General features: G+C 35.7%; 1 protein-coding gene across 1 annotated transcript in view; it reads left to right on the plus strand.

Annotated features, from left to right (window-relative positions):
* COG6 (component of oligomeric golgi complex 6) overlaps window positions 1-22,893 on the plus strand; it is a 96,567-nt gene extending 73,674 nt beyond the window's left edge. Inside the window, exon 19 of the mRNA XM_003806907.5 lies at window positions 21,335-22,893. Within this exon, the coding sequence (XP_003806955.3) occupies window positions 21,335-21,482 (148 nt within the window). The 3' untranslated portion in view covers window positions 21,483-22,893. The remainder of the gene's footprint in view (window positions 1-21,334) is intronic.
* Window positions 22,894-27,692: the final 4,799 nt, after the last annotated feature.

A 27,692-nucleotide genomic window follows, 5' to 3' on the forward strand; every position in this document is an offset into this window, starting at 1 on the left:
TCACAGAAGTAATGGAAATGGCAAGTAAATATATGAGGAAATAGTAATTATCAAAAAATGCAAACTGAAACAACGAGAACTTTTGTCTATCAGACTGCTGACAATAAAACATTTATTACATACTAATGGAACAGGTCTGAGAAAGTGGGCATTTTCAGACTTTTTTGAATGAGAGTATAAATTAGTACAATCTTTTCAAAGAGCAGTTTGGCAACATTCCACAAAATTTCAAAATTATACATTCTTAGGCTCTTCTAAAATTTTATTTTTCTTTCTTAGTCTTGGTAATAGTTTAAAAAAACTGTTGAACCAGCAGTGGGATTGAGTATTGTGTATGGATCTATTTGAGTCCTTTGCCTCAGAAACCTGTCAGATTTCCTAAGCTTAAATCATTTTTGAAATTAAATGTTTGTCTTCCATTATTGAAGACAATATTTTAGTTTCTCCTTTACTTTTATTGTCCTGTTGTCTAACGGTAACAATGTAAACTTTGTTATTTTATTATCAGACAAATGAACAAGTTTTGATACTTTTTTTAAATGTGAATTTTTAATTTAGTTTTTAAAATTATTTTATGATATGTGCCTAACATCCTATTATGAATTCTTACTATTTATAATGGCATTTAAAATTGAGATATGCATATTATTTATATAAGTATTAATACTACAAACAAGAATTTGAAATTTCTTAGTACCTATTTACCTCTGTTTTCATTCAGAAATATTTTTAAATGTTATATGCAAAGTATTGGAAAATTAAATGTGATCTGCAACATAATTTTCAATATTTGTTTAGACGAACAGAAATTATGGTATAAATTTAGCTACTTATTTTCAAATCAGGATTGCTTTGAAAATATAGGGCATTTTACACATTTAAGATTTAACGTCAGGCCGGGCGTGGTGGTTCACTGAATGCCTGTAATCCCAGCACTTTGGGAGGTCGAGGCAGGCAGATCATGAGGTCAGGAGTTCAAGACCAGCCTTACCAATATGGTGAAACCCTGTCTCTACTGAAAATACAAAAATTAGCTTGGTGTGGTGGTGCGTGCCTGTAGTCCCAGCTACTTAGGAGGCTGAGGAAGGAGAATCGCTTGAACCCGGGAGGTGGAGGTTGCAGTGAGCCGCAGTCGCACCACTGCACTCCAGCCTGGGCAACAGAGCAAGACTCCATCTCAAAAAAAAAAAAAAGATTTAACATTAAAGGAGATTTTCTTATTTTTATTTTTTTGAGACAGAGTCTGGCATTGTCACCCAGGCTGGAGTGCAGTGGCATGATCTCAGCTCACTACAGCCTCCATCTCCTGGATTCAAGTGATTCTCCTGCCTTAGCTTCCTGAGTAGTTGGGACTACAGGTGCATGCCACCACGCCTGGCTGATTTTTGTATTTTTAGTAGAGATGGGGCCTCACCATGTTGGCCAGGCTGGTCTCGAACTCCTGACCTCAAATTATACACCTGCCTTGACCTTCCAAAGTGCTGGGGTGACAGGCTTGATAGCACTCCCGGCCTAAAGCAAATTTTTAAATTGCGCTCCTACTATCTGTTTTTGGTTTTTTCCTGTTCTCTTCTCCTGAACTTTGTTTATCTTCATAGTTGCAATACCTTTGGGACACCTATAACCTGTGTCTCCCTTTTTCTTGTCTTGTCTTAGTTTGACTGACTTTCAAAGGAGATTTTGATTTAGCACTTCAGCCTTGGAATAAGCTATTGAATACATTTAAGTAGCTAGGAAACAAGGTGGTATAGGAAATAGGGAAAAGAATAGAGAAAGAAAATGGTTTTAAAGAATTCTTCCCTTTGGAGTGAATTTGAAGCTTCTTGTTCTATTTTCAATGCAAAATCTCCAATATTCACCTTATAGCAATACAAAAATAGAGTTTGGACTACAGAAACCACAGTTGTGCATATATAAAATGTTCTCAATAAATCTTTGCTTATTGAGTCACAGTTACTTCCATAATAACTTAAGAAATAAAGAGAATGCAGATGCTTCCTAAAGTGAGCATATGGGAAAATGGGTAAGTTTTGATAACTCTTTTATTCAAGGTTTTTCCTCCATTATAGAAATAATATGCTAGAAATAAAGCATGTACCTATAATGGAGTAATTTTTTTGAGAGAAATTGAACATTTTTTTTTCTTTTAAGTACCTTCTTTTATTCACTTGTACTATCAGGAATATCCATATAGACAAAAATAAAGCAAGTTTGGGGTAAAATTAAAAAAAAATACTACCAGGAAGAGAACTACTGGATAGCTGTGAACTGAATGCTTTAGAGACCTCAGAAAGTCCAAACCTTAAAAGCAGGATTAATCTCCAAAGGCTGGAGAACCTGGAATTCTTATGTCAAAGGAAGGAAAAGAATGAGTATCTTAGCTGCAGGAGAGAAAAAGAGCAATTTGCTGTTCCTCTGCCTTTTTGTTCCATTCAGGCCTTCAGCTGATTGGATGGAGCCCGCCCCATTGACGGTGAATCTTCTTCACTCAGTCTTCCAACTTACATGCCAATCTCCTGTGGAAACACCCTCACAGACACACCCGGAAATTATGCTTTATCAACTAACTAGGTATCCCTTATCCAGTCAAGTTAACCCTTAAGATTAACTATCAGAGCTAATTTAGATTCATACTAATTAAGCTTAAAATCAAGCCTCTAAATTATCAACTTGATCTGTAATTAAATTAACTGCCTTCCGGAACAAAACATACATACTTAAAGATGACAGTTACAGACAATCAACAGTGTAACATCTATAATGCTAAGCATGTGATAAAATGCTATTGCAGTGAGGAAGCAGGAAAATATGAGCCAAACCTAGAGAAAAAATCAGTCAGTAAAAACATACTTACAAATGGTAAAGTTTACAGAATTAGCAGATAAGGTGTTTTAAAAAGCTGTTAAAAATATGTTCAAGAATGTAAAGGAAAACATGACCCTGAGAGAATAGGGGATTTTACAAAATTAGAATTTTAGAATTCAGAGATGCAGTATATAAAATGAAAAATTCACTGGATTGTCTTATAGGCCAGTTGAACACTCCAGAGGGAAAGATCAGTTAACTTGAAGAGAGGACAATAGAAACTGAAGCACAGATAGAAAAAAAATTAAAAGGCTGGAAAATAGATGGAGTCTTAGAGAATTGTGAGATAATACTAAGCAGTCTAACCTGTATAATTAGATATCATAGTGTAATTGAAGCAGAAAAATTTGAATAAAAGGGGAATTTTTTCTAAATGTTATGGCAAATAGGAACCCTCAGACCCAAGAAATTAAATGCCAAAGTATACCATAATCAAATTATTGAAAACCAGTGATAAAGAGAAAAATTTTTAAAGACATTGCAGGGAACAGTGGCATTACTGACTTCCTGTCAGAAACAGCGCAGACCAGAACACAGTAGAATATCATCACCTTTGAAAAGCTAAGTATAAAAACGTCAACTTTAAATGATCGATCAAAAAAAAAAGTGTCTTTCAAACTGAAAGTGAAATAAATGTTTTGAAATAAACGAAAGTAGAGAAGGTTTATCCCCAGCATAATGCACTGTAAGAAATGGGTACAAAAAGAAAGAATTCTTTTTTTTTTTTTTTTTTTTTTTTTTTTTGGAGACGGAGTCTTGCTGTGTCACCCAGGCTGGAGTGGAGTGGCGCGATCTTGGCTCACTGCAACCTCTGCGTCCTGGGTTCAAGCAACTCTTCTGCCTCAGCCTCCTGAGTAGGTGGGAATATGGACACCTGCCAATGTGCCCGGCTAATTTTTGTAGTTTTAGTAGAGACGGGGTTTCACCATGTTGGCCCGGCTGATCTCAAACTCCTGACCTTGTGATCTGCCCACCTCGTCCTCCCAAAGTGCTGGGATTACAGGTGTGAGCCACTGTGCCCGGCCAAAAAGGAAGAATTCTTTAAAATCATTTTCTATGCTTTTCTCTATTATTTTGAGAATTTTTACATCATTGCTCATCAGGGATATTGGCCTGTATTTTTGTTGTACTTTTTTTTTTTTTCTTAATCTGTCTTTGGTTTTGATATCAGGGTTAAATACTGGCCTCATAGAATGAACGTGGAAGTATTCCCTTCTCATCTATTTCTTGGAATAGTTTGAGTAGAATTAGCATTAGTTCTTCCTTAATTATTTGGTAAAATTCAGAAGTGAAGCCATCAGTTCCTGGCTTTTTCTTTGCTGAGAGACTTTTTATTATGGCTTTGATCTCATTACTTGTTATTGGTCTCTTCAGGTTTTGAATTTCTTCATGGTTCAGTCTTGGCAGATTGCATGTGTCTAGGAATTTATTCATTTCTTCTAAGCTTATAGTTGCTCATAGTAGCCTATAATGAGCCTTTGAATTTCTGGGGTATTGGCTGTGATGTCTCCTTTTTCATCTCTGATTTTATTTATTTGGATCTTCTGGTTCTTAGTCTAGCTAAAGGTTTGTCAATTTTGTCTATCTTTTCAAAAAATCACCTTTTGTTTCATCACTCTTTTGTACTTTTGTTTCAATTTCATATATTTCTGCTCTGATCTTTATTTTATTCTACTAATTTTGGGTTTGGTTTCTTCTTGCTTTTCTAGTTCTTTAAAATGTATCATTAGGTTGTTTATTTGAAGCTTTTCTACTTTTTTTTGTAGGCACTTACAGCTACAAACTTTCCTTTTAGTACTGCTTTTGCTGTATCCCATTGGTTTTGGTATGTTGTTTCCATTTTCAGTTGTTTCAATAAATTTTTTAATTTCCTTCTTAATTTCTTCATTGGCCCACTGGTTATTCAGGAACATATTGTTAAATTTCCATGTGTTTGTATACTTTCCAAAATTATTATTGTTACTGATTTTTAGTTTTATTCCATTGTGGTCAGAGAAGATACTTGATATAATTTCATTTTTAAAAAAATTTTATGGACTTTTATTGTGTCCTAACATATGGTCTGTCCTTGAGAATGATCTATGTGCTGAAGAGAAAATGTTTATTCTGCAGCCATTGGATGAAATACTCTACAAATATTGATTAGGTGCATTTGGTCTGTAGTGCAGATTAAGTCCAATATTTCTTTTTTAATTTTCTCTCTGGGAAGTCTGTCCAGTGCTCAAAGTAGAGGGTTGAAGCCTCCAGCTATTATTGTTTTGGAGTCTGTCTCTCTCATTATCTCTAATAATGCTTGCTTTGTATATCTGGGTGCTCCAATGTTGGGTGCATATATATTTACAATTGTTATATCCTCTTGCTGAATTTACCCCTTTATCATTATATACTGAACTTGTTTGTCTCTTTTTATGTTTGCCTTCGAATCTATTTTTTCTGATATAAATAAGTATAGCTACTCCTATTTTTTTGTTTGTTTCCACTGGCATGGAGTATCTTTTTCTATCTCTCTTTTTTTCAGTCTATGTCTGCTTTTGTAGATGAAGTATTTTTTTTGTAGGCAACAGATCTTTGGGTCTTGTTTTTTTAATCCATTCAACCACTCTGTGACTTTTTATTGGAGACCATAGTCCATTTACATTGTGTTATTACTGATAAGGACTTACTCTGCCATTTAAAAACTTGCTTTCTTGTTGTTCTGTGATTTTCACTTCCTTCTTTCCTTCCTTCTTGTCTCTTTTTTAGTGAAGGTGATTTTCTCTGGTGGTATATTTTAAATTTCTTTTTATTTTTTGTATATCTGTTGTATGTTTTTTGACTTGAGGTTACCATGAAGCTTCCAAATAATATCTTATGCTGCATTATTTTAAACTGACAACAACTTAACATTGATTGTGTAAACAAACAAGCCAAGAGAAAACTAATAAAAACTCTTTACCCTTTAACTTCATTGCCCTGCTTTCTAATATTTGTTTTTTCTACTTATATCTTATTATATTGTCTGTCACTTGAAATGTTACTGTAGTTATTTTTGCTAGGTTCATCTTTTTATTCTGTCTACTCAAGATATGAGTAGTTTACACACCATGGTTACAGTTTACAACATTCTGTGTTTTTCTGTATACCTAGTATTACCAGTGTGTTTAGTTCCTTCAGATGATTTCTTATTGCTCATTAATGTCCTTTTCTTTCAGATTGAAGAACTCTCTTTAGCATTTCTTGTAGGACAGATGTGGTGTTGATGAAGTCCCTTTTTTTTTTTGGTCTGGGAAAGCCTTTATTTGTCCTTCATGTTTATAAGATCTTTTCACTGGATATGGTATTCTAGGATAAAAGTTTTTTTTTCCTTCAGCACTTTAAATGTGTCATGCCACTCTCTCCTGTCCTGTAAGGTTTCCACTGAAAAGTCTGCTGCCAGAATTATTGGAGCTCCTTTGTAGGTTGTTTCTTTTCTCTTGCTGCTTTTACGTTCTTTTTCTTTGGCCTTTGGGAGTTTGATTATTAAAGGTCTTGAGGTAGCCTTATTTGGATTACATCTGCTTAGTGGTCTGTAACCTTCTTCTACTTGAATATTGATATCTTTCTCTAGGTTCGGAAAGTTCTCTGTTATCCTGTCAAATAAACTTTCTACACTAATCTCTCTCTGCCTCCTCTTTAAGGCCAACAACTCTTGGATTTGCTCCTTGGAGGCTATTTTCTAGATCTTGTATGTGTGCTTCATTTTTTTTTATTCCTTTTTCTTTTGTCTCCTCTTACTGTGTATTTTCAAATATCCTGTCTTCAAGCTCAGTAGTTCTTTCTTCTGTTTGATTAGTTCTGCAGCTAAGAGACTCTGATGCATTCTTTAGCATGTCACTTGTATTTTTCAGCTTCGGACTTTCTGCTTGATTCCTTTTGATTATTTCAAGCTCTTTGTTAAAGTTATCTGATAAGGTTCTGAATTTTGGCCAGGCGCAGTGTCTCACGCCTGTAATCCCAACACTTTGGGAGGCCGAGACACTTGGATCACCTGAGGTCAGGAGTTCAAGACCAGCCTAACCAACATGGAGAAACCCTGTCTCTATAAAAATACAAAATTAGCCAGGCGTAGTGGTGCATGCCTGTAATCCCAGCTACTCAGGAGACTGAGGCAGGAGAATCGCTTGAACCTGGGAGGCGGAGGTTACGGTGAGCTGAGATCATGCCATTGTACTCCAGCTTGGGCAAGAAGAGCAAAACTCCATTTCAAAAAAACAAAAAACAAGATTCTGAATTTCTTCTTTGTGTTATCTTGAATTTCTTTGCACTTCCTCGGCACAACTATTTTGATTTCTCTGTCTGAAAGGTCACATATGTCTGTCACTCTAGGGTTGGTCACTGGTGCCTTGTTTAATTTGTTTGGGGAAGTCATGTTTTCCTGGATGGTCTTGATGCTTCTAGATGTTCATCAGTGGGCATTGAAGAGGTGGGTGTTATAGTCTTCATAGTCTGAGCCTTGTACCTGTCCTTCTTATGAAGGCTTTCCAAGTATTCAAGGGGACTTGTGAATTAAGTCTTTGGTCACTGCAGCCATATCTACATTAGGGAACACCTCAAGCCCTGTGGCTCTTGCAGACTCAATGAGGGTACTACATTGGTGGTCTTGGGTGAGATCCAGGAGAACTTCCTGGATTACCAGGTGTAGACTCTTGTTCTCTTCCCTTACTTTCCCCCAAGCAAATAGAGTCTCCCTCTCTGTACTGAGCTGCCTCGGAGCTGGGGGAGTGGTGATACATGCCTCTTCGTGGCACCACCACTGGTACTGCGCTGGGTGAGATCCAAAGCAAGTATAGCACTGGGTCTTGCCCAAGGCCCACAGGGATCACTGCATGACTACTGCCTATGTTCCCTCAAGGTCCAAGGGCTCTGCAGTCCGCAAGTGATGAATCAGTGAGGCTTGTGTCCTTCCCTTCAGGGCAGTGAGTTTCCCTTGTCTCCGAGTGGGTCCAGAGAAGTTGTCTGGGATGCAGGACCTGGAGTCAGGAACCTTAGGAATCTATTATATGTGGTGTTCTGTTCTGAGGTGGCTGAGCTGGCATCCAAGATACAAAACAAAGTCCTTCCCATGCTTCTGTCTCAAGCAGAAGGAAGGAGTCTTACCCAGAGCTACAAGCTGCATCACCTGGGGTTGTGGGAGGAGTGATGCAAGTACTCCCGTGGCTGCCCTAGCTGGTGTCTCACTAGATCACGTGCACCCCAAGTCCACTGGCTCTAAGCCCAGCACAGCACAGAAGCTTGCCCAGGAATTAGAGCCCTTATGGCCCAAAACTTGCCCTTCAGTTTATTTCAGATCCCAGAGCACCTTATCCCATGGTGGTGGGGCTTGCCAGAACTCTGGTTCTGACCACTGGGATGGAGGCTTCCCTTCTGACTAGTGCTGGTCTAAATGCTCCCTCTGTGGATGCTGGCTGAGTTCTGCCTGGTGTTGCTTTCTGCTGTGACAGGGCAGCACTAAATTCCAGTGCTACGTTCCACAATCACTCTTTTTTCTCCCTTCCACAAGCACATAAATTCTCTCTCCGCGCCATGCTGCCAGTGCCAGGGATTAGGGGAAGGATGGTGTAGGCAATTCAAGACTATCTTTCTTATCCTCTTTAGTTCCTCTTTCCTTAATATGATGTTAAAACCAAGTACTATGATTGCTCACCTGATTTTTGGTTCTTAGGAAGGTGATTTTTTGTGTGGATAGATTTGGCGTTCCTGCTTGGGGGACGATCTCTGGAGGCTTCTATTTGCTCATCTTCTAATTGTGGAATTTTAAACACATAAAACATATGACAACGAAAGTGCAAAAGATGCAGTGGGAGGGAAGTGGAAGTTTGGTGTTTTAATATTGTAAGGATATTAAGTTATCCATGAAATATATAATATTGATTGGAGGTAGATTGTAAACCTTCCCACAACCATTGAAACAAATAAAGTTATTTAGCATACCAATAGATAAGAACAAATAGAATTTTTAAAAAGTAATTGTATCAAAAGAAGGTGAAAAAGGAGGGTAAAAGAACAAATGAGACAAGTATGAAACAAGTAGCAGGAAGATAGACTTAATTGCAGCCTAATAGGTAACTGTACTAAATGTGAAAGTACTACACATTTGAACTAAAAGACAAAATTGTTAGACTGGATGAAAAAGCATGGTACAACTATCTGCTATCTATAAAAAAGTCCATTTTAAATATAAAGGTGGAGATAGTTTAAAAGGATGACAAAAGATATACCATGCAAGCACTAATCCTAAAGCTGGAGTAGCTATATTACTATAAGAAAAATTAGACTACAGACAGATAATAATACCAGAGATAAAACGTGACATTTTATAATAGGATTAATACATGAAGAAAATATAGTAGTATATCTGTGCATTTAATAGCAGAGCTGCAAATAACATGAAATATAAGCTTACAGGATTGATGAGGAATAGCTATATCAAGAAATACAGTTAGATATTTCTACATACTCCTCTCAGTAATTGATACAAAAACATAGGAAATTAACATGATGCTTCATAGTTGAACAGTACTACCAATCTTTACCTAATAGAAATATTTAAAATACTACACACAAACTATAGAAAATACACATTGTTTTTAAGTACGGATAAAACATTCATGAAACTAATGTAAGAATGAGCAAAAAAGGAAATAAGAAATCCTAAGTAGATGAACGTAAGAACTCAAACTAGATATTTCTAGTTCTAGAAAGTTCATAGCAAGAACTAGAAAAGTCATAGCAAGTTTTTCTTTATAAATTCCAAGCTAAATCAGTTTTTACAATGAATGTGGATAACTTAAGTTACCCTATTTTAACATACAAGAGTGTCAGTTTAGATTTTAAAAAAAAAACAAACCACAGTTCACCTATATGCCCTTTACAAGAGACCATTTACAACAAAGTGGCATACAAAGAAAGAAAGAGTTGCAATATTAACAGGCAAAATTGAATTCAGGGTGTAAGTCAATAAAAGGTCAAAGGGAAATGTTTTATATTGATAAAAGTCATGCTTAAGTAGGTCTTAGGTAAAAAGCCTGAAAGATATAAAAAATCATTTAAAAAAACCAAACATTCTGTTGCATCAAGAGAGGAAACACTATAGCCAAAGCATACAAAGAAAAATCTTACTTGAATTTACTACATAAACCAGTTAGAGAAGAGTACCATGACACTATGTTGGAATATTGAAAATCTACAGCAAACATAATACTTAATGATGAAACATTAGAAACCTTTTCATTAAAGTTCAAAACAAGATATGCATAGTTACTGTCACATCTGTTTACCTTGGAGCTTCTAGCCATTGTAATGAATTGAGTCATAAATATTGAAAAGAATTAATAAAACTTATTAATTTTAAATGTCTGTACCAAAAACAAAAAAGGCAAGCAATTAACAAACGAATAGAACTAAAATAGAGTTGTTACTTGGCCAGATTCAAAATTAACATACTAAAATTAGTACCTCTTCTGTATACCAGCAATATCTAATTATAACAATGAAAAGTAAAAGACTTTATTATAATAGTCACAGGATTGTTTCCTAGAAATAAATTTGATAATATACGTGGAAAATTATATAATGAAACTTATAAAAATTTATTGAAAATTCTAAAAGATCTGACTAAATAGGCATACTCTGTTCATAGACTGAAAAATTTACTAGTGTAACAGGTTAATCTGTAAATAACTCCAACTTTAATCAAAATTCTCATGGAATCATTTCATTAAATAATTATCTAAGAAGTATATGAGAGAGGACTCATACTTCTGAACATCTCCACAATTAGCACTCTGGCCCAAGGTGGCATCATCTGTGCCTGGTTTATCACATTAACCTCTGAACTTTTCCATTTTCACACTTGCCCTCTCCACCACCATCCACCCAAGCCCTGCAGCCTAAACTGAACACTCAGAGTGATCCTTTAATAGATTACTTAGTTCAATTCTTTCGATGAATTTAAAAGAGGATATTGTTTAGAAAGATTAAGTAATTGAATCAAGGTCAAAAAATTTGTAAGAAGTAGAGCCATGATTTTAATCCAACATTTCTGATTCTAGACCCTATTCTCTTCAACACTAGACTATACTGTATTTTATTAGCTCTTTCTGTGTTGAGATTATTTTATTATTTTTAAAGAATGCTCATAGACGTCTGGCATATATGATGATAGATGACGCTTATCTGAAATATGTAGCTTGGCCTCATAAAAAATATGCTTTAATTTCATTTATAGACACATAGCTGACCTAGGATGAAAAATTGTCTTGACCCATTGTGACATTTCTTATATTTATATGGTAATGAAGAAAAATCAAAATTTTAACTAATCTGTTTTTCATAAGGATATTATCGTCTTTTCTTCTTGGGCTTATAGGCTTAACGCCTTTTTTTCTCCTGTGGCACATTTGATTGCACTCTTAACTGCGGTGCTAAAATACAACTCAATTTTAGTGATCACAGAATCTGATGTTGAAATAGTCTATTTCTGGAAATGCTGGGTTTATGGTAATGATGAAAGTTGTATCATGTTGTTATGGCAACCAAAATCCTAAAGTACAGATTAATGACAAGCTCACTGATTTTTGGAAGTAAGCAGTTCATTTCTTATCTCAGTTCAGTTTTAAATAATTATTTAGAATACAGTAAATTTCTTTGAACATATTTTAAAATGAGAATAATATCTTAATTTAGTTACATATCTAGAGATTCTCTTCTTCAAAGGATCACAGCTCCTCGCCAGCAATGGAACAAAGCTGGATAGAGAATGACTTTGACAAGCTGACAGAAGTAGGCTTCAGAAAGTCGATAATAACAAACTTCTCTGAGCTAAAGGAGGATGTTCGAACCCATTGCAAGGAAGCTAAAAACCTTGAAAAAAGATTAGATGAATGTCTAACTAGAATTAACAGTGTAGAGAAGACCTTAAATGACCTGATGGAGCTGAAAACCATGGCACGAGAACTATGTGACGCATGCACAAGCTTCAATAGTCGATTTGATCAAGTGGAAGAAAGGGTATCAGTGATTGAAGATCAAATTAATGAAATCAAGAAGAGAAGTTTAGAGAAAAAAGAGTAAAAAGAAACAAACAAAGCCTCCAAGAAATATGGGACTATGTGAAAAGACCAAATCTACGTTTGATTGGTGTACCTGAAAGTGACAGGGAGAGTGGAACCAAGTTGGAAAACACTCTTCAGGATGTTATCCAGGAGAACTTCCCCAACCTAGCAAGGCAGGCCAACATTCAAATTCAGGAAATGCAAAGAACACCACCAAGATACTCCTCGAGAAAAGCAACCCCAAGACATATAATTGTCAGATTCACCAAGGTTGAAATGAAGGAAAAAATGTTAAGAGCAGCCAGAGAGAAAGGTTGGGTTACCCACAAAGGGAAGCCCATCAGACTAACCGCATATCTGTCAGCAGAAACTCTACAAGCCAGAAGAGAGTGGGGTCAATATTCAACATTCTTAAAGAAAAGAATTTTCAACCTAGAATTTCATATCCAGACAAACTAAGCTTCATAAGTGAAGGAGAAATAAAATCCTTTACAGACAAGCAAATGCTGAGAGATTTTGTTACTACCAGGCCTGCCTTATAAGAGCTCCTGAAGGAAGCACTAAACATGGAAAGGAACAGCCGGTACCAGCCACTGCAAAAACATGCCGAACTGTAAACGCCATTGATGCTGGGAAGAAACGGCATCAACTAACGGGCAAAATAACCAGCTAACATCATAATGACAGGATCAGATTCACACATAACAATATTAACCTTAAATGTAAATGGGCTAAATGCCCCAATTAAAAGACACAGACTGGCAAATTGGATAAAGAGTCAAGACACATCAGTGTGCTGTATTCAGGAGACCCATCTCACATGCAGAGACACACATAGGCTCAAAATAAAGGGATGGAGGAAGATCTACCAAGCAAATGGAAAACAAAAAAAGGCAGGGGTTGCAATCCTAGTCTCTGATAAAACAGACTTTAAACCAACAAAGATCAAAAGAGACAAAGAAGGCCATTACATAATGGTAAAGGGATCAATTCAACAAGAAGAGCTAACTATCCTAAATATATATGCACCCAATACAGGAGCACCCAGATTCATAAAGCAAGTCCTTAGAGACCTACAAAGAGACTTAGACTCCCACACAATAATAATGGGAGATTTTAACACCCCACTGTCAACATTAGACAGATCAACGAGACAGAAAGTTAACAAGGATATCCAGGACTTGAACTCACCTCTGCAGCAAGCAGACCTAATAGACATCTACAGAACTCTCCACCCCAAATCAACAGAATACACATTCTTCTCAGCACCACATCGCACTTATTCCAAAATTGACCACATAGTTGGAAGTAAAGCACTCCTCAGCAAATATAAAAGAACAGAAATCACAACAAACTGTCTCTCAGACCACAGTGCAATCAAACTAGAACTCAGGATTAAGAAACTCACTCAAAACTGCACAACTACATGGAAACTGAACAACCTGCTCCTGAATGACTACTGGGTACATAACGAAATCAAGGCAGAAATAAAGATGTTCTCTGAAACTAATGAGAACAAAGACACAACATACCAGAATCTCTGGGACACATTTAAAGCAGTGTGTGAGGGAAATTTATAGCACTAAATGCCCACAAGAGAAAGCAGGAAAGATCTAAAATTGACACCCTAACATCACAATTAAAAGAACTAGAGAAGCAAGAGCAAACAAATTGAAAAGCTAGCAGAAGGCAAGAAATAACTAAGATCAGAGCAGAACTGAAGGACATAGAGACACAAAAAACCCTTAAAAAAATCAATGAATCCAGGAGCTGGTTTTTTGAAAAGATCAACAAAATTGATAGACGGCTAGCAAGACTAATAAAGAAGAAAAGAGAGAAGAATCAAATAGATGCAATAAAAAATGATAAAGGGAATATCACCACTGATCCCACAGAAATACAAACTACCATCAGAGAATACTATAAACACCTCTATGCAAATAATCTAGAAAACCTAGAAGAAATGAATAAATTCCTTGACACATACACCCTCCCAAGACTAAACCAAGAAGAAGTTGAATCTCTGAATAGACCAATAACAGGCTCTGAAATTGAGGCAATAATTAATAGATTACCAACCAAAAAAAAGTCCAGGACCAGATGGATTCACAGGTGAATTCTACCAGAGGTACAAAGAGGAGCTGGTACCATCCTTTCTGAAACTTCCAATCAATAGAAAAAGAGGGAATCCTCCCTAACTCATTTTATGAGGCCAGCATCATCCTGATACCAAAGCCTGGCAGAGACACAACAAAAAAAGAGAATTTTAGACCAATATCCCTGATGAACATCGATGCAAAAATCCTCAATAAAATACTGGCAAACCGAATCCAGCAGCACATCAAAAAACTTACCCACCAAGATCAAGTTGGCTTCATCCCTGGGATGCAAGGCTGGTTCAACCTACGCAAATCAATAAACATAACCTATCACATAAACAGAACCAATGACAAAAGCCACATGATTATCTCAATAAATGCAGAAAGGGCCTTCGACAAAATTCCACAGCCCTTCATGCTAAAAACTCTCAATAAACTAGGTATTGATGGAATGTATCTTAAAATAATAAGAGCTATTTATGACAAACCCACAGCCAATATCATACTGAATGGGCAAAAACTGGAAGCATTCCCTTTGAAAACTGGCACAAGACAGGGATGCCCTCTCTCACCACTCCTATTCAACATAGTGTTGGAAGTTCTGGCCAGGGCAATCAGGCAAGAGAGAGAAATAAAGGATATTTAATTAGGAAAAGTGGAAGTCAAATCATCCCTGTTTGCAGATGACATGATTGCATATTTAGAAAACCCCATTGTCTCAGCCCCAAATCTCCTTACGCTGACAAGCAACTTCAGCAAAGTCTCAGGATACAAAATCAATGTGCAGAAATCACAAGCATTCCTATACACCAATAACAGACAAACAGAGAGCCAAATCATGAGTGAACTCCCATTCACAATTGCTACAAAGAGAATAAAATAACCTAGGAATCCAACTTACAAGGGATGTGAAGGACCTCTTCAAGGAGAACTACAAACCACTGCTCAACAAAATAAAAGAGGACACAAACAAATGGAAGAACATTTCATGCTTATAGATAGGAAGAATCAATATTGTGAAAATGGCCATACTGCCCAAGATAATTTGGAGATTCAGTGCCATCCCCATCAAGGTACCAATGACTTTCGAATTGGAAAAAACTACTTTAAAGTTCATATGGAACCAAAAAAGAGCCCACATTGCCAAGACAATCCTAAGCCAAAAGAACAAAGCTGGAGGCATCACGCTACCTGACTTCAAACTATACTACAAGGCTACAGTAACCAAAATATCATGGTACTGGTTTCAAAACAGAGATATAGACCAATGGAACAGAACAGAGGCCTCAGAAATAACACCACACATCTACAACCATCTGATCTTTGACAAACCTGACAAGGGGTAAGGATTCCCTATTTAATAAATGGTACTGGGAAAACTGGCTAGCCAAATGTAGAAAGCTGAACCTGGATCCCTTCCTTACACCTTATACAAAAATTAATTCAAGACGGATTAAAGACTTAAACGTTAGACGTAAAACCATAAAAACCCTAGAAGAAAACCTAGCCAATACCATTCAGGGCATAGGCATGGGCAAGGACTTCATGACAAAAACACCAAAAGCAATGGCAACAAAAGCCAAAGTAGGAAAATGGGATCTAATTAAAGAGCTTCTGCACAGCAAAAGAAACTACCATCAGAGTGAACAGGCAACCTACAGAATGGGAAAAAATGTTTGCAATCTACCCATCTGACAAAGGGCTAATATCCAGAATCTACAAAGAACTTAAACAAATTTACAAGAAAAAAAAAAACCATCAAAAAGTGGGCAAAGGATATGAACAGATACTTCTCAAAAGAAGACATTTATGCAGCCAACAGACACATGAAAAAATGCTCATCATCACTCACTGGTCATCAGAGAAATGCAAATCAAAACCACAATGAGATACCATCTCACGCCAGTTAGAATAGTGATCATTAAAAAGTCAGGAAACAACGGATGCTGGAGAGGATGTGGAGAAATGGGAATGCTTTTACACTGTTGGTGGGAGTGTAAACTAGTTCAACCATTGTGGAAGACAGTGTGGCAAATCCTCAAGGATCTAGAACTAGTTTTTTGACCCAGTGAATCCATTACTGGGTATATACCCAAAGGATTATAAATCATGCTACTATAAAGACACATGCACACGTATGTTTATTGAGGCACTATTCACAATAGCAAAGACTTGGAACCAACCCAAATGTCCATCAATGATAGACTGGATTAAGAAAATGTGGCACATATACACCATAGAATACTATGCAGCCATAAAAAAGGATGAGTTCATGTCCTTTGTAGGGACATGGATACAGCTGGAAACCATCATTCTAAACACACTGTCCCAAGGACAGAAAACCAAACACCACGTGTTCTCACTCATAGGTGGGAACTGAACAATGAGAACACTTGAACACAGGGCGGGGAACATCACACCCTGGGGCCTGTCATGGGGTGGGGGGCAGGGGAGGGATAGCATTAGGAGAACTACCTAATGTAAATGATGAGTAAATGGGGTGCAGCAAACCAACATGGCACGTGTATACCTATGTAACGAACTGGCATGTTGTGCACATGTACCCTAGAACTTAAAGTATCATTAAAAAAAAAAAAAAGTTACTTCCCCCTTTCAACTGGTCTTTTTGCATATCTTTTGGTGTTGTGAAAAGCAAGAGGACAGAAACAGTCCTGAAAGTACTTCCCGTCAGCTATGGGCTAGGCTGTGATTGATCAAAATAGTAAGTAAGTAAAATTAAGTGCATGCCCATGCTAGAACCAGTGTTCAGCATGCACTGCTAACAACAACAACAAAAAAATTCACTGTTTTCACTGCCTGTACATAGGGTGTTTAGTTGATAAGGACATTCCCAACTTTCAGAAGCATATGACTGAACTGAGATGATTTGTTGGTCATTTTGGATTTAGTCATAGAATCCTTGAAACTTTTACATTTTGGACATTGATTACTTGTTACTATAATGATTCATTATTGTTTGAGACTGTGTATTTCATATGTGATATTAGTAATTAGTGAATAATTTGGGCTAAGACCAGGCAGACAATATAGACAGATAGATCAGTTGATTGATAGACAGATACTTAATATACTTTTTAAGATAAAGGATGAATTTACATAGTAATTATTACTGTAAATAAAAATATAGTAAACTGGCAAGAGAATAAAATGGTTTTAGCACTATAGAAACATTCATTTATATACAAATAACTGATATGCTTTTATAAATCATATTTTGGGAAACTTAGTTCTCTAAAATAATGTATGTGTATGTATATGTGATGTATTTATTCATGTAGGTAGTTTTTTTAAAACAATAACTCATTAAAATACTCTTAACTCTCAGTGGAATAATATAGCTTAAAAGCTTAAAGTACCTTATAAAGATTAACTAGTTCAATATTTGGTTTATAGTGGAGAAAGCAGTCTTAGAGAGGTTAAATTACTTGTTCAAGGCAACAATAAGTGGCAGAGCTTCAACTAGAATGTAAGCCTTCTAACAGTAATTTACTCCTCTATACCATTTTATCTGTACTGTACCATATAGAACTGATTAGAAAATACTTAATAAAAGTGAGTGTAGGAACCTGTTGCTTTGGTAGTGATAAATGAACTCATATTTGTTCAGAAATGTGGAATCACACTGTCAGCCAGAGTTCTTGGTCTTTATAATTTAAGTTGGACTCAGACTCACTTTAGAGAATCTCCCTTTTCTTTTTATTTTATTTCATTTTATTTCTATCCTGTTGGCTTTAGCAGGCAGTTAGCAGGCCAGGAGGAGCAGTTCCTTATTCTTTGCTTTTTTTCCTTCCCCCTTCATTCATGTAATACATGAAGATTTCTTTTTATCCACCGGCTTTGCTTTCTTCATCTTCTCCACCATATGCATATTCTTTTTTTAACCCCTTCCATATCTCAGTGGCTTTTTAAGCTGAGGCGGAGATTGAAGACATACTATACCATCTAACACCAAAATTTAAAATGAATTTTAAACACTCGTTTAGTTTTAACTGGCTTGATTTTATTTAATTATCTGTGTTTATGTGGTACTGCTTTATTTTATCTATTGCAGACTTACAGTGGATTTTCAGCTGTATTGTTAGTTACAGACATTCGTGAGCTAATTTATATAGCTTAGAAACAAATGTGTCAAGTTACAACTAAATTTCAGTAAATTTTAAATTTTTTCACTGTTACTTGAAAATGAAATTTAAATTTCACTACTTTAGAAGTTTCAACAATACTACATTTACAAGTTAAATACTACATTTACAAGTTACTCTGAACTTTTAAAAATCATATTCAATATTTATAATTGTACATTATTCTTATTTTATACTTTTTATGAGAAGAAATAGCCTTATTTTTGTGTACTCCGTATATACGATCAAATATATGCTGTATTGAGATTGAGTATAGACTTGAGTATGAGGCATGAGTAATGAATGCTTTACACACTTCTCAGAAATCTATGTTATTGCGCTTAGAAAAGAACTAAGAACACTGTTTCTAAAATCCAGTATCTGACTTGTTGCAAAAGTGGATATCAAATGTATGTTATATCTAACAAAGTTTTAAAATACTAGTTTCTAGTAGTTTTTAATGAAAAATAATTTTTGCATTATTTTGTTACATTCATTGTCAAGCAAATTTAATTACAGGAAAGACCACTAATCAATAGATCAAAAAATATCTCCAGGCTGGGCACAGTGGCTCATGCCTGTAATCCCAGCACTTTGGGAGGCCACAGTGGGCAGATCACCTGAGGTCAGGATTTTGAGACCAGCCTGGTCAACGTGATGAAACCCCGTCTCTACTAAAAATACAAAAATTAGTCAGGCATGGTGGTGCATGCCTGTAATCCCAGCTACTCGGGAGGCTGAGGCAGGAGAATCACTTGAACCGGGAAGGCAGGAGTTGCAGTGAGCCAAGATCATGCCACTGCACTCCAGCCTGGGTGACAAAGAAGTGAGACTGTCTCGAAAAAGAAAAAAAAAAAAAATCCCCAAGCCTCATTTAGTTAAGCAGTTTTCTAAACCAGTTTCTACCATCATCCCTTCCCTTTCAGCAGAAAGGTAGTACAACCAGTAGCACCAGTCTACTCTGCTCAGAAAATTTACTCAGCATGTCTTTCTTCTACTCACTGTCATTTTGGAAGCTTTAGCAATTTTTGGAAAATGTCAAGTTACTCCAACTCATCAAGAGTTTGGACCCCATTAGAACAGTGTACAGATGTTCCAAGATCTTAAGTGGACTTCTTTCCTTATTCCATCCAACTATTTTCTTTTCTAGACCACAGATGCATATATTTCCACAGATAGTCTTAAAAATGTATTATTCTATCCATTATTATTAAAAAAGAACATAATTCCTAGAAAAACAAAGAATGTGTTCTGTTGATGATGACTTCATGACATTGACCTGTGTGACAACTTAACACAGTATTACTATTACTGCTATAACTATTACGTTAATCTAGCTAGTCACAATCATGTACTCTTGACTATGTGAAGAAACAGTTTTCCTGAAATAGCCACTGATTCAGCATTTATGGAAAACAGTGGTGGCTCAAGAGCCCAGAATAGGACTCTGTAAATAAGGAAAAAGTTCTTTTTCTCCATCAAGCATTCAGTGAACATGTATTTATTGAGCATCCATCATATTCAAAATATACTGGGTTTTAAGGGACATGTGAACATAAACAGTGTCAAGTTAGTTGAAATTTTGTAGGACAGGTAAGACATGAACAACATGTATTTCTGTAATCCTAAACAATTTTTTAAGTACATTTTGGAAATTGGGTTATATTGCAGTCATATCCATTTGATGCAGAACTAACCCCTTCCTAATACAAAGCTGTTGGGATCTGAACATCAAGAAAATGTAGAAGCTTTATTGTAAGTTAGGAGTGGTAAAAGCTATATGAAAGGAACAGAAAAAGTGCAATGGACAGTCCACAAAGGAAGTAATTATTTCTAGCTCTACAGATCAGACAAGACTTCATGGATAAGAGAGAACATTTTTGTTGAACATTAAGAGCATTTAAAAGTGGTGAAAGAGGCACTCTAGGAAAATGAAGTAGGAGCAAAGGAACTGAGATCAGCAAACCAGAGCCCAGAGAACAGTCAAGGGTTGCACTGGAATTAGAATAGTGATAGGGAAAGTGTTAGATAATTTTTGAATGGTAGAAGGAATTTGGGCTTCTCTGAAACCAAAAGAGGCCATTGAAGCTCTTTGAAAGCCCCAGGTAAGAGAGAGATGTGATAGAAAGTATGCCTCAGCAAGATTGATCTAACAACAGTGCCTAGGATGGATTGAATATTGAAGAGACTGAAAGAGGGAAGGATAGATAGGAGTTTGTGTGTACTCCAGGCAAGAGGTCATTTTAGAACCTGAGCTGAAGTGATACAACATTGTTATGCCATTAACAGAAGTAGGAAACTACAAGAAAAGGAGGTTTGGAAGCAAAGCTTTAGACACACATTTTTATTTTAGTTTTTGTAAAAATCAGAAAATTAGTACCAGTGTTCTCATGGCCAGTACCATGAGAACCATGAGTACCGTTAGTACCATCTTCTCATGGTGATACATGAATAGTATGAGTAGCTAGGGATGACAGGAAGTTAATGTCATGGAACTATGCAGAGAGTTGTTGCACATTTAATGAACCAATACTGTTTTTTCTAGCTGGATAATTTTGTAAACATTTGCAGGACTCATTCTTTATGTGCTTTTGTAGAAATGTATATTTGTGAGAAAGCTGTGATTTGCTGCAGGCAAGTGTCACATTTTAGCTTGGGGTGATATAGAGAGATGAAGAGAAAGCTAGGAGATGTGGTTGTTAGTGTAAAAGCTATAAGGTGAAAGAGCAGTTTACTTTAAGTTTTCTGAGAGATAAAAGTGTTGATAAATTGGAACAATTGTAAGCATCTTTCTTTAATGTGTTACCACTTTTGCAAAATCAATACATTGACATTGGGTCACAGTTTTTGTTTCTTATTTAGCAGTCCTGTATATCAGGCACAAATATACAGCAGTCCAATATAAGGAACAAAACACAGTCCATGCCCTCTGCAACCTATATAGTAATGGAGAAAGATTGAATAAATAATAAATACAAAATTATATTTTATCCCAAAATCAGGATTAACTGTGTAGCCATATAGTGATTCTTAAATAGTGTATGTGTGATGATAATGAAAATGAAATGTATTGATTGAAGTGTCAAGCTGTCTTACAATTCTTAGTAAATATATTTTTTTCAAATGATGTGTTTACATTTTGTTTGCTTATCAATAGAGAGCAGATCGTAAAACAATCTACAGAATTAGTCTGCAGAGCCTATGGTGAAGTGTATGCAGCCGTGATGAATCCAATCAATGAATACAAAGATCCAGAGAACATTCTTCACCGATCGCCGCAGCAAGTGCAGACGCTTCTTTCCTGATTATCTTATTTCATTGTGTTAGCAAAATATGACCTCCCTAAAACACTGAAGGTTATTTTTTATTCTTTGAATTTTTACTTTATAATTTGATAGTTACAGTTTTCTTTGTATCATAAGATTGTAAGTCCCGATAATTTTTTTTTTTTTTGGTCTCAGTAACAGGGAAGTAAGTAACATGTTGACCTGAGCTAGTATTGCTGTGTATCTACTCTAAATGAGATGATCTATTTTTTTGCTAGCCATCTCTCCAGCTCTGCAGTTTTCACTGTATTCAGGAAGCATAAAGTAGTATGAAAGGTTTGAAGAATTTTTTTTTACAAGACTAGTTCTAAATTAACAGCTTATAAAAAATTTGTCTAAATTTAATAATTAGTATAAGGATATGACCTAATAAATGTCTCCTTACCTAAAGATTCATTTGCTTTCTTTTAATATGAGTAGGCATACTTAGTAGCTTTTCTGAACCTAGCCTATGTCTCTGTCCCCAAAATAGCTGCCCTTAAAGAGTTGTTAGCAGAGAGAAAAATAACAGTGAATGTGCTCCTGGTGTATACGGCAGTGAATCTCCTTTCTGTTCTACTTTAGCATACTATATATATTTGACTGTGTACATTTTTATGCAATTTTAAGTATACACTCAGCAATAATTAGAAAAAAAGGAGAGAGAAAAGTGATTTAAACAGGGTGGATTCCACTCTGTGGGAGCCTTCGATGGAACTCAAGGTGGAGCTCAGCCTTTCCAATGAGCTCTAAGCATGTAGATAGCCTGAGCTGTGTCTAAGTCTGGTGTTTAAAGATGGGTATTTGTTATACAATATGGGTCCTAAATCCAACCAACTACACATTTTATCTGGTGTTCAAACCAAAGAAACAATGATCTACTCAAACATTGGAGAAAAAAACTGCCAGAGGAGGAGTTGCCAATTGGCAGTGTGTCTTATCTCCATGTTGTAACTGGACTCTGACTTTAGACCATTACCTATTAGGAAGATTAAAAATGACTGTATTTTTAAAGGAATAAATCCCAGTGTGCCTGATTTGACATTCTTGTCAGCAAAAAAAAACTTAATTTCTAGTAAATCTATAAAAACGGGTAAGTCCCTAAATTACAAATGAGAAAATTGAAGCACAAGGAAAAAAATAACTAGTTTGAAATATTTTGAAAAGTAATAACATAAAACTAGTATTTGTAGAAGGTTATGTGTTGTATATAACAAATTAGTATTTATAGAATATGACCTATTTATCTGAAGTTTATAATTGTTTATACCTAATACAGTTCTTTTTGGAGTAAGAATGATTATATAATCGTTATCCATTTGGGTATAAATCTGTATTTTTAGTTTTTTCCCTTTGATTAGTATGTGTTACATATAAAGACAGAAAATAAAGTATAAATCAAGAGCTTAAATTTTATATAATTTATTTCTACAGAGAAAGAAGATTGATACCTTGCTATGAGTGAATTCCTTTGTTTTATAGGGAAAATTTATTGTGCTTTTTACCTGGTTTTTTCAAATAAAATATTAAAATATTTCTAGAGCAGCAATTATTGCAGCTGTCCTGTAGATATATATCCTATTGATGTGTTTTTAGAAAATGCACTAATGGAAAAGGAAATACAACATAGGGCAAAACTGAGGTAATCAGTGAAAGACTCACAGGCAAAATGTGGTATATATGATCTTGAGAGCTAAGGCAAAATAAAACATTGTAAGTAATAATCTATTAATATAACACCTAAATTTGCTATTACTCCATAGTTTGCATTTTGAACTATTTTCATTTCGCATAAGTATAACCTGGAAAAGGCATGTCTGCCCTTCTTTCAGAGAGGAAAGTTGTTTGAATGGCAAAACCCTTATGTGGTTGAACTTTTCCATTTCTTTCTCTGTGCCTTCATTTGAGCAGGTGGATATTACCTGAGGAAAAAGATGACACAAATGGATTAATTGACTTTACTCGAAATTCATGATTACAGTGTTCAAATGGGCACTGCTGTAGTTGGAATGTTTATGTTTCCCCAAATTCATGTTGAAATCCTCACCCCTCAGAGGATGGTATTAGGAGGTGGGTCCTTAGAGAGGTGATTAGGTTGTCAGGATGAAGTCCTCATTAATGGAATTAGTACCCTTACTCAAGAGGCTCAAGAGATCCTTGTCCCTTCTACCATGTGACGTTACAGTGAGAAGACAGCCATCAATGAGGAAGTGGGCCCTCACTAGACACCACATCTTTTGGTGCCTTGATTTTGGGCTTCGCAGCCTCCAGAACTGGGAGAAATAAATGTCTGTTGTTTTTATAAGCCAGCTAGTTTATGGTATTTTGGTACAGCAGTCTAAATGAACTAAGACAGACATTCAATATTGCTTTGTAATTCTACTCTTAACTTGCCATGTTTCCAGAGGACTTTTACACCCACATTCTCAGTTAATATCCTTCATAATTCACCAAGAATAGAAACTATTAGATTATTCTTCCTCATTTTCCTATTCTCAAACATCACACCCATCTCCTCTCCTTCCTTGTTTTGCACTTGAGATGTTATCTCTCTTTCTATGACAGGATATTCCCTCCATTATGCTCTGGCTCACATCTCTCATCTTCTTATTAGATCCTTCTGTCTCTGGGTTATCCCTTCATTTTGCTTCAGCAACAACTGGCCTCTCTGTAGGATTATTCTCAATGTCATAAATAATGTTGTAATGTTCATAGTATTTTTAAAAACTCTATACTCAGATCCTAACACCTCCATTTCTCTGCTTCCTTTCCTGGTTTAGACATGCTGTCATCTACTTCCTTATTTCTCATTCTGTCTTTAAAGTATCCCAATATAGTTTCAGTCTCTCACTACTACACCGAAACTAACCTGATAAGCTTTTCATCAGTGCTATATGTTGTCAGATCTAGCAGATTCCTCTGTATCTCTATTTGTTGAACTCTCAGTATCATTCTACACATTTCTGTTTGAAATTCTATCCTTTCCAGTCTTCCATGGCACCACTTTCTCCTAATTTTCCTCCCATTTCATTAGCCCAACCCCCTTTTGACCTTCTTCCCTGGCTCTTTTGCCTCTATATGATTTCTAAAAGTTGGCATACTCTAGGGCTTGATCCTGGATACTTTTTTTTTTTAATCCTTCCTTTAGGGATTTGTTACTTCAACCTTTTCTATCCAGAATAATGTTAGCTTAAATGTCTTTAGATATATCCATATGATGGAGTACAGCAGTGAGAAAATGAATGGTTTTCAAGTACATAATGTTGAGAAAGAGAATAATATAATACTCATTTTATAGAATGTGGATACATGTAAAGGTGTAAGGAAAATATAGGAAATGATTAATACAATTTAAGATTATGGAGAGGGAAACACAGGATGTGTTGAAGTTACTGATAATGTTTTATTCTTATGCTAGGTTGTTAGTACTCTTAAATATTCTTTAAAATTTTTCATATATGTTACATAAACTTCTGTTCATATATTTTACAATTTTAAAAAATAGTTTAGAAATTTGCTTGGCATAGGGCCTGGGCTAAAGTTAGAACTCAATATATGAGAGCTATTTTTTTTCATTAGTCTTATCATTAAACGCATTTCTTAAGTACCTACTAGGTAGTAGGCTTTGTGATAAGCATTTAAAAATATAACCAAATTATGTGTTTCCCGTTGAGGAATTCCCTGTCTTGCACAATGATAGTTACTTACATGTATTGTAAATAAACATAATGAAATTTGGTAGAGTGCTTGTGCATGTTGGCAAGAAGAAAAAATGAACTAATATCATCCTTTATAATTCAGCCGGATGTCCTTGGTATAAGAGGTTGAGAGCACAGAAAACAAAGTTTCAAACCACAACTGTACATTGTTCAGTCTGAGATTATCATAATGACTAGGTTCTATTAACTATTTGGTTAAGATGTAAAATTATGTAATAGTGTGGTGAGAGGAAAAATGGTGGATTAAGGAATTTTAAAATTTTGTCCCTTCATAAAGGTAGCAATAAAACTGGCCTTCAAAAAATGATCAAAGTCAACTTTTTCAGGACTCGAGAAACTAATCAAAAGATCACAGTAACCTGAGTTACTTAAAAAAAGAGAAAAAAAAGCCAAATGTTAGTAATAACAGCAAGCATTTTGGTGCTTTAACTTATGCCATTTCCATACCTTGCTCCCTAGTTCAGCAGTAGTGTTGAAAAGAACACGCCACATTCATGGTATGGGAAAGAGCAGAATGGACCTTATTTGCAGATTATCCTTATTTGATCTGTCTGATAGCTCCCAGGAAAACCTATTTAAAAAACTGGCCTTTATCTTGCCTGTTATGGAACTCACCCTCTACTGGGGTGGGGGTGGGGAATTTATTGAAAACATTTACCTGTCATTGCTACATGAAGCAATGGGTAAAAGTTAGAGCAAACAATAAACTAACCAGAAAGCTTTGGAAGAAAGGTTGGGAATGAGATGTTCATAAGGACTTTGAAAAGCTCTTACATATTTCTGGGAATCTAGAAGGCTCTGTGCATGTTTAGGACTGTGTGCATGTTCATGAATGAACAGAGAGACCGTAATCTCTCACCTCTGCCTGACCTTGAGGATCTGAGCAAGCAGGGAATGAAGGCAGAAGGAAAGTTAGAAGCCTCCTAGCTGAGTGTCCAAGACATGTCCCAACAGACACACAGAGTCCTTCAGCAAAGACTGAGCAATTTTTTGGTTTAGGCATTCAAGGAACTCTTCATCTAATCATTAGTTGACAGTTAAGCTAATGAATCGGACACATAAGTGGTCACACAGGACAAAGAATATAGATTTTACAGAATGAGTTCATGAAAGTCACTAAAATATAATCACAGCTATAAAAGGCAGCAACAACAAACGGGGTGGGGCAAGAGAATCTAATCTGATTTCCAACAGATAGCCCAGATATTGAACTTATTAGACAAAGATTTTAACTATTTTAAATATGTTCAAGGATTTAAGGAAACCAAGTCTGAAGAACTAAAGTATGAGAAGAGTGTCTCACCAAATACAGAATATAATAAAGAGATACAATTATAAAAAGGAAGTTTTTAATAAATTTATAATTTTAAAAGTTATAATTTAAAGTTACACTTTATAAAAATTATGAAAAACTTATTTGGACATGAGAATTAGTACACAGAATAAATAATACATTATAGGGGATAAAAGCAATTTTGAGCAGGCAGGAGAAAAAACTCAGAAAACTTAAAGATGGGTCAATTGAGATGTTCCAGTTTGAGGAAAAGGAAGAAAAAAAAATGAATGAAAGAAAATAGCCTCAGAGGCCTGTGGAGCACCATCAACAATACACAGACAATAGGAGTCTCAGAGAAAAAGAGAAAGAGTCTGAAAGAATATTTGAAGAAATATTGTCAGGATACTAGAAATTTGGTGTAAAACATTACACATCCAAGAAGTTCACTGAGCTCCAAGTCGGATGAACTAAAAATATGTACACTGGGACACATCACAATCAAACTGTTATAAGCCAAAGGCTAAGAGGGAATCTTGAAAACACCAAGAGAGAGGTAATTCATCATGTACAAGTGATCCTCCATAAGATGAATATCCTAATTTCTCATCAGAAACTGTAGAAACCAAAAGGCATTAGCTGGTATATTCAAAGAGCTCTGGGCGGGGCGGGGGGTGGCAGTGGCGGGGGAACATATTTGTATCTGGCAAAACTGTGAAAACATAGGAGAAATTAAGACATTCCCAGATGAACAAAAACTGAGAATTCATTGTTGGCCAACCTGCCCTAAGTGATTGCTCAGCGGAGTACTTGGAGCTGAAGTGAAAGGACGCTAGACAAAAAAATCAACAAAAGACTTAAAGAATAACAAGGAAATCGAACACTCAGTAACTATTCTAAATCACCTAAATCCCATAGACATCAGTGGAACAATCCACCCAACAACAACAGAATACACATTCCTCTCAAATACACAGGGAACACTTTCCAAGATAGACCATATGTTAGGCCACAATACAAGTCTCAATAAATTTTAAAAGATTGAAATTATACAAAGTATGTTTTCAACCACAATGACATTGTAAATTAATAACAAAAGGAAATTTTTAAAATATACTAATGTGGAAATTAAACAAGATGCTCTTAACCCAGTGGACCAAGGAAGAAATCACAAAGGAAACTAGAAAATACTCTGAGATGAAAGTTTATAATGAAACA

This window comes from Pan paniscus, chromosome 14, assembly GCF_029289425.2.
Source record: "Pan paniscus chromosome 14, NHGRI_mPanPan1-v2.0_pri, whole genome shotgun sequence".
Lineage (NCBI taxonomy): Eukaryota > Metazoa > Chordata > Mammalia > Primates > Hominidae > Pan > Pan paniscus.